Below are 15,859 nucleotides of genomic sequence, written 5' to 3'. Positions count from 1 at the left end.
GGATCAGATGGACTCTAGTGACACCTTGTGGTTCAAACAACAAAATGTTCTTTTTATTGGAGATGATGCATACAAACTAGACTTGATATTTAAAAGCCCGGTCAACTGTTGTCATTGAGAATTGAAGATATAAACTCCAGTGAGTGTTCAGCCCCGGTTTGTGTTACAGATCTCCATGGTGACGCTTGTGCAGCAGCATCAGGGTGTGCTCGCCGAACTGGTACGTGAGCTTCTTCTTCACCTTGACAATCTCACCAGAGCGAGCATAGTTCCTCAGGGCACGCGACATCTTCTGGTACGTCATGGGCCGCTTGTTGCCCTTCCTCTGGCCCCACAGCGCCGCCAGTTGGTCCTTGTTGCGCGCGGAAAAGCGGAAGACGCCTGAGGACGAAGGCACCCAGGACACGCAGTGGGCCATGGCGGGGTTCTCCAGCATCTCGAAGAGGAAGTGAAAGAGACGAACCTTCTTACCTGCAAGACATAGGAAATAGTCAGTGTCTTCTTTTTTACATTTCGTACTTCATAAAATCCCACAAAAGTTTTAAATTCAGTAAGTCATTTTCTACCAATCAGCTCAAAGCTGATTTCACTTATTTAGATGAAATATGGTAGGCTTGTCTATCAAGAGCAGACCCATGAAAAAGTCTCAGGAAGTCATGGCTGAAAAGATGCAGGAAGTCAGCCACATTGGTTTGAAGTAGCCATTTTGACCATTCCAAGTTTCCGCTTTAAAGTACTTTTGGAAGATTATTGACCAACGTACATCTCACTGGCATTGGTCCATAACCTCCTAAAGTTACAATTTATCAAATTGAAATGTAGAAAATGGCTTGCTCTCTTTGATGATGACAATTTTGGAGGTACAAGGTTTTGGCTCTGCGCCAGCGTCATGCTAAATAGCCTGATGCTTAATTGAGACTATTTTGAGTTCTCAGCGTTGCATGTGTGGTGGGCACGGCAGTGTAATTTGACAACTCACCATTAAACGCAAATAACTCCACTCCTGTTGGTCAAAGCTGAACCAGAGGCTTAAAAAAATTCAGCCACCGAACACAGTTGCAATTGACAATATGAAAACAGGTACCTATGTCCTATATAAGTAGACCCACAAACAATATAAAAAATCCTTGACTGAAAATTCAATGACTCTATCATTATGGGTTATGAAGTGCCCAGTTTAGGGTCATTTGATATTATTTAAATTCAAAGCCTCTTGTTTGTGATATGTTAATTTGTGATCTTACACAGTCGAGATTTTTGGGGGTGTTTAGCTGAGGTTTTCCCGTATGGAACACTTGCCAGTTGCCAATGCAAATATGCTAGGGTTGGCACATTTTGCAGGCAAAACTGGAGGGGGGGGTCAGTGTAATAGCATATATACACCCACCACATCTGTGCTACGCCACTTACTGTTAACTGTTAATCATTTCCTCAAAAGCAACATTTCCCAGCAAGTAACTAACAGGATAGCGAAAGAGATGGTTGCACAAACATTGCGGTTATCTAATAAATATGTAAAATAGATGTGCGCATTGTTTATGATCTCTTTGCTGTGAGGCGGCCAGCTCCCGCGGCACTAACCGTGTGAGGTGAGAGAAAAAAAAGAGAACTCACCGCTGCCTGCCGCTGTGGCCTGATGTTTGCTTAATTGTCTCGTGGTCACGGAGGCAGCCGAGGGCTTGCTGGGCTCCGCCTCAGGGCCACCTGGGATGCTCTAACACGGGCACAATGACAAAGTCGGAGTTTAAGATTTTTTTTATTTATTTATTTTTTAGGGGGTTCAAACTAACTGGTATGTACCTGCAGTGCTATATTGTATGCATTTATTTGTTTATATTTGGTTGGAAGCATCACTTTTTATTTATGTATGAGGTTTCAGAGTTACATATTAATAATCCCCCAAATTTTTTAAAATTAATTTATTGATAATAAATTGCCAAATATTTCAAGTTTTAAATGGGGCTGCATTTAAAGTGCCACTTTCTCCATTTTCTCTCTGTTGAAGGGGGGAAAAAAACAGTTAAAAAAACAGAAATCAGATTTCTCGGATGGGAAAATTTTGTTTTGGTTTGTTTGTTTTAAGGCTATGTTGCTTATTTATTACTAATTCAAAGCTCCTTTTAATGTGCTACTTAATCACCTTTCAAAATTACACCTAAACCTTATATTCACCATTGAAATATATTTAAAAGGACAGTGTGTAGAATGTAGTGCCATGTAGTGGTGAACTAATAGAATGCAACAGCATTAGTTTGCGGGTATCCGTAGCAGAAAGAAGCAGCGAAACACCTCCTGCAAGGCGACTATGTAATATAATTACCGATAACTAGGCCTACGATTTTATTTTAAAATGTACATTGATGTGATATAACATATTTTTTTGCATATTAATAGTGGGTTTTTCAAACTAATTATTAGTTCACCACTAGATGGCACTAAATTCTACACACTGTCACTTTAGGAACACACAGCTAATAATGTATTCATTTTTAAATATATATTTTTATTTAATCATTTTTTGTTATTTTTATTATTACAAATATATTGCTAGATTTTTAAATGTACTGTAAATTTTTGTAATTAAAAATAATAAAAATGAATTTTTTTAAATAGAAATATGTTTAGTCTGTCAGTTTTAGCAATCTATAGCGAAGATTGTAAACTGTATATTAAAAAATAGAAAAAAGTACAGAAAGTCTTAAATATAAAGATGATTTCTAATGATAAACTAACTAAAAATATAATAATAATAATAATAATAATAATAATAATAATTTTGGAAAAAGGGTATGCTTACAGGTGGCTCACAAGGCCTCCAGCATTGCTCACAAGCGCAGTTGTCCACACCGGTTGCTTCCTCCTGCACACCTGCGGTCAAATATATCATCTTATCAAATACACACATAAAAATTAACAAGCAGTGGCGTTCCTTTTACCGTAGTTTTCGTTTTTTTGTCTGTGATACTCCTCCAGGAATTCTAAAATCACCTCCAAGTCAGACTGAGCCTCCTGGCAAGAATTCTGAAGGAGATTTAACAGTTAGTAGTTGACATTCTGTGAGTGAGATATTGCTCATTGCTCATTACCATCGCTGCTCGTCTCGTCGGTCCGAATAACGTCTAAACAGTACGTTTTGGTGCTGTTCTTATACCTTCCCCAAAGGGAGTGAGGGTTTGTGAGCCCCGGCGGTAACAATGGGCGCCATGCCGCAACAACGCCAGCAGCAGCAACCAGTCAGCCCGTCAACAAAGGCCCCCCAGAGTTGACCACATCCTCCCCTCTGGGCCAGATAAGGCCGCGTCTGAAGCCCACCGCTACCCTCTCAGGAAAAACACACTTGCAGCCATATTTTTCCTCACAGGATGTGTCGACAAAGTCGCAACGGCCGCGTTTCAGTAATGTTACTGAAGGTAGTTGCTCTCTTTGTTGTTAGTATTCCAAGGCTAAAATGAACGTGAGACTTTTACTGGGATACGGGCTTAAAGCCCGTTTCTCTTATCAATATGAAATTCGGTAGAAATGTCTATCACAGTGGTTCTTAACCAGTTTTCTGAACCCTTCTTTATTGAAAGTTGGGTGTGTGTCTTGACCTCCGCCAAACCCGAACGCCGATTCAATCGAACCCAGGTTAAGAACCACTGGTCTACCATCAACAAAAAAAAGTCTCAATAATCTCTATCTGAACAGACACACAAGTTCAGGAACACTTTATTTGAACGAACTGGTTAATCAAGTCAGTCAGGAGCACAGCAGGTGTTTGAATGACACATTGATTTATTGTGTGGCTTGTCATGTACTGGTCCCCTTGGCAACTCATTTTGCATATGTTGTGAGCAAAAATTTTAATTACACGCAAGCTTCAGATATGCGGCGGCTTGAGTGAAGTGAAAAGGAGAGCCACAGTCACTGATGCACTTTCAGATGTTTCTGGAATGGATTAAACCGTGAAATGCACAAATACAGGATGAAAACACTCAGAAGGAGCACGGATAAGCCTCTGAACTCATATCGTGGTAAACTCTCTAGACATCCAACAGATTTTTGTATGGATCTTTTTAGGCTTGAGAAAATTATATTTAGTGGTAGAAAATTCTGATAATGGTTAATCAGCCGAGGAATGGAAATAAATATGTAATAGGTAAAGAAAACTGCACAACAGTGAAAAATCGGTAAAAATCGGCCGATTTTGGATGATTCACTTTAGAAGTCCAGTTCATTTCTTTGCATTTTTATATTTTGAAGTTTGAAGTTTGAAGTTTGAAGTTTATTGAACATATGCACATATACACGTATAATTATATAAACACAAAGTTAAAAGTAAAAAAAATAAAATAAAATAAAATAAAAGAAACATCCAATAAATATCTATGTATATGTTCAAGGGAGTAGGAAGAAGTTGAAAACTTATCCAGTCCTACCCCTTATTCTTCATATCCTATCACTTATTTATAATAAATTACATTTTTAATAAAAGAAAATATAATGCTACTCGTATAAAAAAATAAATTAAAAATAGAAATAAAAATACACTAGTAACACACATATATACAAATTTCATTACACTCATATTAATACATCAAAGAAAAATAAGTAAATGAATAAATCATTTCTACAATCTTCTTAACTTATATCTGATTTAAATAATAATATTGAATTTTACTTTTAAACATTCTTTTAAATTCAACAAGTGAATTACATCTTTTCAGTTCGGTTCCCAAGTTATTCCACAAATTAACTCCTTTAACGGAGACACACCTTTGCTTAATATTTGTTCTTGTTTTGGGTTTTTTGTATACACTTGTACCCCTTATATCATAAGGACAGTTTCTAATTTCAAACAACTTTTGAGTACTGTGGCAGAGTAGATTATTGTATACTTTATACATTATTTGTGCTATTTTAAACTCAACCAAGTCATAAAATTTCATTGTATTTAATTTAATAAATAGTGGATGTGTTGATTCTGTATATTTTGATCTATTAATAATCCTTATGGCTCTTTTTTGCAATTTAAAAACAGTGTCAGTATTTGTTTTATATGTGTTTCCCCAAATTTCCACACAATAGGTCAAATATGGTAATAATAATGTATTATATAATGTATATAGTGAATTCATGTTCAGGACCTCCTTGGTTTTATAGAGTATCCCTATGATTTTTGACATTTTCCTTTTAACATTTTCTATGTGTGGTTTCCAACATAATTTATCATCAATAACTACTCCAAGGAATTTATTTTCATACACCCTTTCTATTTCAATTAAATTCACCCTAATTTTAACTTGATGAGTGATTGGTCTAGTACCGAAAACTATGAACTTGGTTTTATTTAAATTTAATGATAATTTATTCATATCAAACCAATTTTTTATTGTACTTAATTCATACTCCACAGTAGTCAGAAGCTGCTTCAAGTTGTCTCCAGAACAGTAGAAAGTTGTATCATCCGCAAACAAGACACTCTTGAGTATTTTCGAGACACAACAGATATCATTCATATACAATATAAATAATTTAGGGCCCAGCACAGACCCCTGAGGAACTCCATGAGTAATCTTCAATTGTTTTGAATTTGTATTTTTAAACTGCACATACTGATATCTATCATCCAAATAACTTTTTATCCATTTATATGCTAAGCCTCTTATACCATATTTCACTAATTTATTCATTAATATAGAATGGTCTATGGTGTCAAATGCTTTCTTTAGATCCATAAATATCCCAACAGTAAATTTTTTATTGTCTATGTTGGTAGCTATTTCCTCTACAAGTTCCATGACTGCCATTGAGGTGGTCCGTTTTTCTCTAAAACCGTACTGATATTCATTCAAAATCTTATGTTTCTCAATAAAATTATCCAGTCTATATAAAAATAATTTTTCTAGAATTTTTGAGAACTGTGGCAACAATGATATTGGTCTATAATTACTAAATATATGTCTATCACCACTTTTGTAAATAGGAATTACTTTTGCTATTTTCATTTTTGATGGAAATATACCAGTTTGGAAAGACAAATTACAAATATATGTAAAAGGTTTTACAACATATTCTATAATACTTTTTACCAGTGTCATATCAATATTAAAATAGTCGGTAGACTTTTTATTTTTTAATGTTTTTACAACATTTAATACTTCAATATCATTAACACCATTTAAAAACATAGTGGATGAATTATTTACAACGTACTTATCTATTTCATGTTTATTTCTTGTCTCTGGAATTTCATTTGCCAAATTTCTACCCACATTAACTAAATATTCATTGAAGTTATTGACTATGTCTGAAATTTTATCGATTACACTGTTTTTATCTTTTATAAAATATTCTGGATAATTTATTTTTTTAGATCTATTTTTAATTACATCATTTAGTATTTTCCATATTTCTTGCATATTGTTTTTATTCTGCTCTAGTAATGCATGGTAATGATCTTTCTTCCTTATACGTATAATATTTAATAATTTATTTTTATAGTTCTTATACTTTGTTTCAGATTCCATAGTTCTTGTTTTAAGAAATCTTTTATATAAAATATTTTTCTTTTTACATGCATTTTCTATCCCCTTTGTCATCCATACCTTATTTGGACCTTTATACTTCCTTTTAATTTGAACTATTGGACAGTGTTTATTGTATAAAAAGTTAAATGTTGACTGGAATTCACTATATGCAGTGTTAGGATCGTTTTTTGAATAGACTTCAGACCAGTTATGCTTTTCTAGGTCCAGCTTAAAGGCAGCCATGGACCTAGGTGTTGTTAATCTTTTTTCAATTGTGTAAGTTGACGGCTTCATAATTTTTTTTTCAAAATAATCATGAAGAACTGCAAAGACCGGAAGATGATCACTTATATCATTAATAAGGAGTCCACTTTCTATTTTAAAATCTATTTTATTTATAAATATATTATCTATTAGTGTAGCTGTATCAATTGTTATTCTACTTGGTTTCGTAATGACAGGGAATAAACTGTTACTATACATCATATTTTTATTAGGGGTGTCAAAATTAGCGCCTTAGTTTTGAGTTAATTTAAAGTACATTTATCCATCCATCCATCCATCCATTTTCATAACCGCCTACTCCTCACAATGGTCGCGGGGGTGCTTGAGCTAAGTACCTTTAACGCCATTAATTTTTTTAACGTACAATTAATGAACCGCCCCTTACTTGTAAAGCCTGTACTGGCGGAATTCCAGTCGCAACGCAGCAGACACATCCACATTAAAATTGAGCAGTAATAAATGTAATAATAATGCATGTATTTGTGGACATTGGGGTCAAGTTGTATTTTATTATTTTAAAATTGTGCAGAATTTCATAATTTACTCCATGTTAAAGATTAGATAGCTCTTAATATGAAAAGAAAATGCACTGAGCTGTCACCAAGGCTTTATAAATGCAATTATGCCATCTAGTGGCAGAAAAATGACCTCAACACAAATCATTTTCACACGCGTTTCTTTATACTGCATCGTTTTAATTTTAATTCAAATTTTATGAATTATTATGAAATGACTGTATCAAAACTAAAATGACTAAAAAAATGCAGCCATATTTCTACTAGTTTAACATTTTATTTTTTTTTACTTTTATGTTAACAGTATGAAAATGTGAGATTGATCGTGAGTTAACTATTGAAGTCATGTGATTAATTACGATTAAAAATGTTTAATAACCTGACCACCCCTAATTTTTATGTTACCATACAGTCATGTTTTTACTTATTTAAAGAAGTAGCAAAAAATGTGATTGTGTTTTGGGGGCTGGAATGAATTAATGGCATTTGAGTTGATGTCAGTGAAGGAAAATTGATTTGACAAACTTGGTCATGAAATGAAATCACCTGAAGATACCACAGGATTTGGTTCTGTTTGGAAAGTGTCCGGTTATATTTGCAAACAGTAGGAATGTCAGCGCCATCAAGTCTGTGACGTGTTTCAACAAAGCACATTGAAACCGGCAGCGTGCTGGTAGTCCTGCGCCGGGAACTGTCCGTACCAGCTCTGCCAGTCGGGCGCCGCCGGGCCACAGTAACTTTGCGCGGCAGCCGGGCTAGGCAGAGTCCCTCTTGGCGCCCGCCCCGAGCCCAACCTGTGCAAGACGTCGGGGTTGAACTGGTAGGTGAGCTTCCGCCGCACCTTGACGATCTCGCCAGTGCGGCTGTAGTTGCGCAGCGCCCGCGCCATCTTCTGGTAGGTCATGGTTTTGCGGTTGCCCTTGCGCTGGCCCCAGCACTCTGCCAGGCGCTCCTTGTTCTTGGACACGAAGTGGAAGGTGCCGCTTTCGCTGTCGCTCCACTGGATGGAGTCGCCCATGTCGGGATCGTGGAGGGCCTCGTGCAGGTACTCGTACAGGCGCAGCTTCTTGCGACCTGCACTCCGGGCAACAGTCACAAAATAATACAGCAGAAATTATGTAAACAAATACTAACTACTTAACAGTTTTAATGACAACTTTCCTCAATGTGATAGTTTACACTAAAGTGTAGTTTACACCCACTTGCGCAACTCACATAAAAACTACTACTACTACTTTAAAAATATATTTTAAAAAATCAAAGTCCAAAACATGAAACCTCCTATCTGTACACTGCAGGAAAAAAAAAAAAAACACTACAAAGCAAAAATTTCCTCAATTTTAGGCAATTTTTTTTATTTCGAGAAAAAAAAAAATTCACCAATGGGTTAAGCTAAATTTTCTTGGCATCTAGCCCCTTTAAAACATTAACAGCTCTTAAAATTAGAAAAACTTTACAAAATAGTTAGTAAAATTTGGAAAATATTATGTATGTAAGTAGAGTTGTTTTTTTGTTATTTATTTATTTTTAAATATATTTTTATTCAATAATGCAGGGTTCAAACCAGCACACAATTTATGTGAGTGGCCAACCACTATCCCACTGTGCGGCCATGTGTGTTACCTCTGCTGTTCCTCTGAGACGGGGCGACGCGCTGGGATGAATAAAAGTGAGCAGGTTCACTTTGGATCGAGGAGACTTCGGGCAACCCCTGGGACCATGTCTGCTGCTCCTGCTGCTGAAACAATATGTATATATATATATATATATATATATATATATATATATATATATATATATATATATATATATATATATATATATATATATATATAAGGTGCTATGACTTACAATACTTGAGTCATGCCAATCGTATCCGGGGGCCGACACGTCAGGGTGGGGTCCGACCAGGCAGTAAGAGATCTGACACTGCTGAACGCCCAGAGTGTCGTAGTACGCATACTCTGAGAGAGCACATAAATCGGTCAAAACCATCCTGAAATATAAATAAATCAAATGTGAAATGTGCACGTCCTTTGACACGATACCTGAGTCGTAGTAGGGATGAGTGGAATGCTGCTGGATGACATCAATGGCATCCTGGAAGTGTTGGTTGATGTCGTTGTCCAAGCAGTGCTACATCAAAATAGTTAGTTGTATGAAATGTTATCTATTAGGATTCTGTGCATTGTTTACTAACCAATATGTGCACTCACCATCTTGTAGGAGTGAGCGTGGCTCTGGGGCGAGGAGGTTTCTGCCCTCATCGATGGACGCCAGCTTTGGACAGGTATGAAACATTTTCCGCTACCTGTCCACTGGCATAAATAGCCAGAGGACGCTCAATTTAAATGTGTTAACGTCACAATGTAACACGGCCGTGATACACTTCTCTTTTTTGGGTGTGCGTGTGCGTGCGTGTTGTTTTTGGGAGGCACAGATAACAGATATGCCGATATCAAGGTTAAAAGAAAACAAAACAATGAATATTTCTGTGCTTGGAATCTGAGCCGACAGATTTATCGGAAGTATTTTGCTCACAACTGCTGCACATATCATTTGCATGTCAACCTCAACCACTGCTGCTTGTCTTTGAGTAAAAACCACAACCACAACCATATATTAATGCACTTCGGGCTGTGCAATTAATTGAAATTCAATTATAATTTCAATTACTACACGCCACAATTGCAAAATTGTCATAAATGTAAAACAAAATCAAAGATTCTTAATACTAATTTTGAGTTGTTTAAATGTATATATTTGCACTTTTTTAACTTTAAAATAACTAATTTAATAAATCTTTGTTGGTCCAAAAGAAATGTATTTTTCCTAATATTTTTTGTTTTTTGCGTTTAAACATTTTCTTGTTTTGCATCAAAAAACAAATAATCGTCCTAATTGTGATTTCAATTATTACCAAATTAATACTTTCTTCATAATCAAGCAGCCATAAATGCACTTAATATCTAGGTTGGATGTTCCGTTTTTGTTTGTTTTGTTTTATTTTATTTTATTTTGTTTTGATTTGTTTTGTTTTGTTTTGTTTTGTTTTGTTTTTTAATAATAATTTTGGACCAAAATTAAAATAAAGAGTAATAACATCCAACCTTTAATTTAAGTACATTTATCCAGTGCTGCAAAAAATAAATAATAATAATAATAATAATAATAATAAATCACATTTTAATTTTCAGTAAAGAAGGACTCGAATAGCTGAGATGGCCATGGGAGGAGCTTGATTATATGTCTGGTGAACTATTTCTACAATTTTCAGTATGCTGATAATAATAAAAATTAATTCATTTTAATGTTAGGCTTTTAGTACATCTTAACCAGGGGCGCCAATAATTATGGAGGACATAATGAGTGTAAAATATTTGTACAATAGTATATTTGTTGTCTCTTACGAGTCCAACTGTTTAACTTTAGTTAAATTGTGATTAAAAATCTCATCCAAACTTGTCACCTTTTCAGTTGTTATTCATTCTTTTGTCCCAAAATGCATCATGTCCTTTATGCCGGCAAGACTCGGGCGTGATAAGCGTGCTGCTCATTGAGGTTAATGGTTAACACAATCCAATGTGTCAAACACACAAACAGTGTTTGCGCGTCCTACAAAAAATAAACACCTTTTTTTCTTTTTTGAGAAGTTCATTTATCTCCGGCGCCGCCACCGCGTTTTAAATACCAACCGACTTAGTGCTCAAGTAGTTCCCCTTTCGAGCCCATTAAGTGTGCGCCCGGGCTTCAACCGCGAATACCATTTTTTTAAAACGCCAATTATGGGAAAGGGGAAAGGCCGCAGGTCACTTGCCATGTGATACGTCCTTATTGCAATGTCGTCTTATTGTGCTCCCACACTTGCGTGTGCGTGTTTGTGCAGGCATGCAAATGTGCGTGTGTGTTTCCTGCCACGGCTGATAATACAAAGAACCACAAAGCTTTTGTGACCAATACATCTTTCCCACTTTTCGGGAGGGTGTGTGCGTGCGTGTGGTTTTAGGAGGGGTTACGCCCCCATAAATAAGCAACCGCAACCTGTCAGGTGGCGGCATGGAGCTGCGTGCAGGTGCTACGGCGTCACGTTATCTTTCTGGGAAAGTTGTCGGACACACAGGAGAGAATTTCACTCAATATAGTACTGTTGTAGTTGCATGACTGATGGCTTTGTTTTCATTTTGTGGAGGAGCTTAAATAGTTAGTGAAATGCAGACTTATTAGGTTATCTGTTCATCTTTATGGCGAATAGAAAGATGGAAAGTTTTTCTTTGTGTGTACTGTGGTCTATTTTCTGGTGTGCCCCCCCTATCAGTCCAAACAAAGAAGCGAGCGCGGTCCTTCCTCTTCTTCATTCAATAGCTGCCCACACGAGCGCACAGTCCACACCATTGTTCTTCTTTAATATTTTCACTTGGTGTGAAAATGAAGAAGTGTCACAGAGTCAATCTCAGAAAGTCACATTCATATGTCAGAAAAATGTGGCATTGTTTTTTTTTTTTTTCTTTCTGATGGGAAAGTTGAAGAGCAAGGTAAAACTAGGGCGGATGCTTAAACGCTGTAATGTGGCAGAGTGGACACCAGGTGGCAGTAAATAGCTGCATGTGTCACATTTACTACTGTTCCCCATTGAAAATAATGGAAATCCATTCATATGTTCAGTCGTATCCAAAAAAAACCTTTTTGTAATGTTTTTTCTAGGGGTGTCAAAATGAGTGCATTAATTTTTAGTTACTTTCATGACACAAATTTTTTAAAAGTGTGATTAACTCATTCACTCCCAGCCATTTTCGCTCACAGCTGTTTTACTGCATTATGACTGATTTTGTAAGTGCCACAGAATAGTGTTCTATTGCTACAAATACATCAAAAGATTGGAGTCTCTTCTTTCATCAGGAAAAAAAAAGTATATTTATATATTTCCATTTTGCAGCAATTGCAATTAGAATATTGCTAAGTTTCATCATTATTCACAAATCGGTTTAAAGCTGGAGAAAACAGCTTATTGGCCCTGGTTAATGTCTTTTACTCTGCTGCCACCTGCTGGCCTTTTTTGTAATCACTACCATACCAAACTTAAAAAAACGTATAAATACGTCTTTGGGACACTGGTAGTATTTAAAATAGAACGTATTTATACGTTTTTGGGAGCAAATGAGTTAATGACTGCCCTTTACTTGGAAAGCTTGTACTGAGAGAATTCCAGTCGCAACACAGCAGACACGTCCACGTCAACATTTATTTTTTTCATTTTTCATTTCATTTGTTTATTTTTAAAAATGGGACAGAACATATTAATGAACATTTACAATTGTAAATATGTGTAGGATTATAGCCGTTTGACTAATTTGCATCCCTTGTCCCATCGGCAGGAAGGTGCCCAAAGTGGGGAGAGGATAGAGTAAAAGCAATTAAGAAAAAAAAAAAAAAAGAGGAAAATAAAAAGAATAATACATAAATTAAGCAGTAATAAATTTAATAATAATGCATTTATCTGTAAAGACTGGGGTCACATTGTATTTTACAATTTTAAAAATGTGCAGAATTTCACAAGTTACTTCATATTAAAGTTTGATAGTTCTTAATATGAAAAGAAAAATGCAACTGAGCTGTCACCAACGTCTTACATATATTATTATGCCATCTAGTGGCAGAAAAATGACCTAAACTAGAAATCAATATCACACTCGTTTACAGTAAGTTTTTAATTTTAACTCAATTTTAGGAATTATTATGAAATGACTAAAAGATTCAGCCATATTTCAATCAGTTTAACATTTTTCCACTTATATGTTAAGAGTATGAAAACGTAAAAACAAATATTTTATTGTAGTTTATTGTACATTTAGAACAGATACAAAATTTGCGATTAATCACGAGTTAACTACTGACATCATGCGATTAATTGCAATTAATAATTTTAATTGCCTGACATCCCTAGATTTTTTCACAAGGAAAACCAATATATATCATGAATTTTGAGAGCCTTTGAATGACTCACCATTGTATGTAGATGCTTACATATTTTGAAGTTTGATGATGAAGGACAGACACAAAGTCACACAAACATTACAAATCATTTATATTGTTGAGGTGCACAACATGGTTTGGTACTGTCAAGGCCATGAGCTCTGCTGTGAGCTGAGGTAGCACAAACACAACCATCGAACCACAATGAATGGCCACGTGTGTCATATTGCTGAATTGTGAGGACAAAATGGAATTGTGAAGACGAAAGAAAAAAAAAAAGGCTGTTTTCGGAATCACTCTGATCCACTATGTAGTTCGTCATTGTGTGGTGATAAAGGTTATAGAATAAAGGTAATAAAGGTTATTATCCCGTCTATTGTGTCCTGTGTATGTGTGATTTTGAATATGTATGACTTTAAAATGTGTGGCCTTGCCTAATGAGTGACGTGGGGGTCAGGTCCACTATATAAATTAGGGATGTAACGATAAGGGCAATGTTGTGATATTGTGATATTAAAACTGCCACAATATCGTCATCGTCATGTTGACAATATTTAAAAGCAGCAGATCTGTTAAAAAAAAAAAATCAGGTTGATTTCCATTTGTGCAGTTCTAGCACCCTCTGGTGGCTACTTTTTTTTTAGTGCAGTTTAATTTTCATTGGGGATGTTTTGGCCCTTCCATGTTTAAAATCTTCACTAATTGTCAGATGAAGGGGAACGTAATATGCCTGTGAACCGAGTCAATATGTGGAGGAGCTCAATGTGTGCGTGCATTAGCAAGTAAGCGTCTCAATATTAAGTGTTATTAGAGATTGTAGTTTGTTTATATGCATCGTTGAGTACAAAAGAAGAATATGTTGTTTTTTGTTTTTTAGTATCATTTTTTTTTTTTTTACAATATTGTGACCTCTTTTAAATATCGCCAACCTCCCCACAATATCGTGATATCATATCGTGATGTTTGGATATCGTTACATCCCTAATATAAATCTCCCTTTATATTGATTAGGAAGTAGGGAACGAGTGAATGATTCCAAACACAGCCAGAGTCTTTTTTTTCTTCTTTTTTTTTCTTCCCCCTTCTACTTCCTGCAGTAGGCAACGGCGCCGTACGCCATCACGCCCACCACGGCTACCAAAGCGGCGCCCCCACACAGCAGCACGGGCAGACCGGTGGGACTCCCTTCTATGGATTCTTCCTCCGAGGGGGTGTCCCGGGCCACCCCTGGAGGGAGGATAGACGAGGGCGGGAGGAGGCCCGGCGCGGCATACTGGGGCTCCTCGGTAGCTGTGGCGGAGGGCGTTGGCGTGGAGGTGGCGGAGGGGGGCTCCAACCGGAAGACGGGCAGCGGGGGCAACGCCATGGGGGGCAGCGTTTGCATGAACTCGGACTCGGGCTGCTCCGACGACACCTCAGTCTCTGGAGCTTGGAGGTCCAACACGCTGGTCTGAAGCTCCTCATCCTCTTCTTCCGCCTCCTCCAGGTGCACCATGTCGGAGTTGGACGAGTGGTTCTCCGCTGCCGCTCCAGCGTCGCTGCTGTCCAGGCTCTTGGCGTCCTCGGGGTCCACGTCGCCCATGGTGGACCAGGACTCAGCCAGCAGGCTCTCGCTCTGCCAGGATCCGGGGCTCAGGGGTGGCGTGGCGGAGGTGGTGCCCGCGGACCCCCCGCCGGACTCGACTGGGGCGTTCCCCTCCAGAATGGCGACTGCAGAGACGCAACAGATTGGGGTCAGTAGCGAAAGCTAATACTGGAAATTATGGTCAAGACAACCATGTATACACTCTTGAATCATTTCATGTAGTTGCTGTGCTTTTCTCCAAGTGGGTGAGTTGGTTGGTTCTAGTTCATTTAACTCCTTGACAAAATAAAAAATCTGAATAATAAAACAATTCATGGGCAAAAGAATCAACACTAAAAAAACATTCATGAAGGAAAATAGCTAAATTAAAGATTTTTTTTAAATTCATAAGATAAAACATTTTATGAACAATTCATTCAATTCATGAGAAATTTTTTAATATTTTGAAAAAAAATCAGATGAAGAAAAAATTAAAACAGTAATTAAAGCAAAAAAATATATTTTTAAAATAAAATAAAATCCATGAAAAAGTGAATAAAACAATTGATGAAATAAAACAATTCATGAATTTGAATTTTTTTAATTGTGAAAAATACATTTTTTTAAATAAAATAATAATGTAAAAAAGTAGAAAATGAGAAAAGTAAAACATTCTCAAAAGTAAAAGTAAATCAAAAGTAAAGTAGAAATTAAAGTTTAAAGTTTTTTTGTAAGTATAATACATCAGGAATGGAAAATAATCAAATAAAAAAAATCAATAATAACCTCAATAGTAATCAAGAGAGCAAGGGGGGCATATGTTTATGATTAAAATAATAAATATAAAAAAAAAAAAGTATAAATAGAAAATTATATAATTCTAAGACTATAAAATAATATATATTTTTTTAAGTCTAAAAATTCCAAACACGTGAATTATTTGAGAAATCTTAGTGGACCAAAAAAACAAACAAACAAACAAACAAACAAAAAAAAACAAATAGCACAATACAACA

At 36.2% G+C, this 15,859-nt stretch overlaps 3 protein-coding genes across 5 annotated transcripts in view; 1 reads left to right on the top strand and 2 right to left on the bottom strand.

Moving 5' to 3' along the window:
• The window catches only part of gnptab (N-acetylglucosamine-1-phosphate transferase subunits alpha and beta), a 59,917-nt gene that overhangs the window by 41,171 nt on the left and 2,887 nt on the right, over window positions 1–15,859 (top strand). Inside the window, exons 25-28 of one of the 2 annotated variants that reach the window (XR_013278916.1) lie at window positions 170–220; window positions 338–490; window positions 9,536–9,599; window positions 14,766–15,012. The gene's annotated coding sequence lies outside the window, so the exon portion shown is untranslated. Of the gene's footprint in view, window positions 1–169; window positions 221–337; window positions 491–9,535; window positions 9,600–14,376; window positions 15,013–15,859 lie in introns of both variants that reach the window. The other variant, XR_013278917.1, reaches the window with a different exon arrangement.
• On the bottom strand, window positions 7,000–9,584 carry LOC144003242 (transcription factor Spi-C-like). 2 transcript variants are annotated; one of them, XM_077499288.1, is made up of 5 exons: window positions 9,526–9,584; window positions 9,358–9,445; window positions 9,161–9,273; window positions 8,933–9,047; window positions 7,000–8,383 (listed from the first exon to the last, which is right to left on the bottom strand). In XM_077499288.1, exons 1-5 carry the CDS (start codon window positions 9,574–9,576, stop codon window positions 7,950–7,952), a joined length of 801 nt encoding a protein of 266 aa, XP_077355414.1. In that variant the 5' UTR covers window positions 9,577–9,584; the 3' UTR covers window positions 7,000–7,949. The 2 variants fall into 2 exon arrangements, with proteins under 2 accessions (XP_077355414.1, XP_077355415.1); XM_077499289.1 differs by having other exon boundaries at window positions 8,933–9,044.
• Window positions 13,622–15,859, bottom strand: part of LOC144003245 (uncharacterized) — a 4,857-nt gene continuing 2,619 nt past the window's right edge. The window contains exon 2 of the mRNA XM_077499291.1: window positions 13,622–14,989. Within this exon, the coding sequence (XP_077355417.1) occupies window positions 14,364–14,861 (498 nt within the window). The 5' untranslated portion in view covers window positions 14,862–14,989 and the 3' untranslated portion in view covers window positions 13,622–14,363. The remainder of the gene's footprint in view (window positions 14,990–15,859) is intronic.

This window comes from Festucalex cinctus, chromosome 16 (genome assembly GCF_051991245.1).
Source record: "Festucalex cinctus isolate MCC-2025b chromosome 16, RoL_Fcin_1.0, whole genome shotgun sequence".
NCBI classification, from domain to species: Eukaryota; Metazoa; Chordata; class Actinopteri; order Syngnathiformes; family Syngnathidae; genus Festucalex; species Festucalex cinctus.
Note: the sequence above shows the minus strand (reverse complement) of the source record. Positions and strands in the feature narration are given on the sequence as shown.

What these genes read in the sequence shown, in the direction of transcription:
- LOC144003242 (XM_077499288.1), bottom strand. Translation starts at nt 9,576, where the DNA reads ATGAGGGCAGAAACCTCCTCGCCCCAGAGCCACGCTCACTCCTACAAG. An exon ending in ACGCTCACTCCTACAAGATG is followed by an intron (nt 9,446 to 9,525) that starts GTGAGTGCACAT and finishes ATTTTGATGTAG; the next exon opens with CACTGCTTGGACAACGACAT. An exon ending in TCATCCCTACTACGACTCAG is followed by an intron (nt 9,274 to 9,357) that starts GTATCGTGTCAA and finishes GTGCTCTCTCAG; the next exon opens with AGTATGCGTACTACGACACT.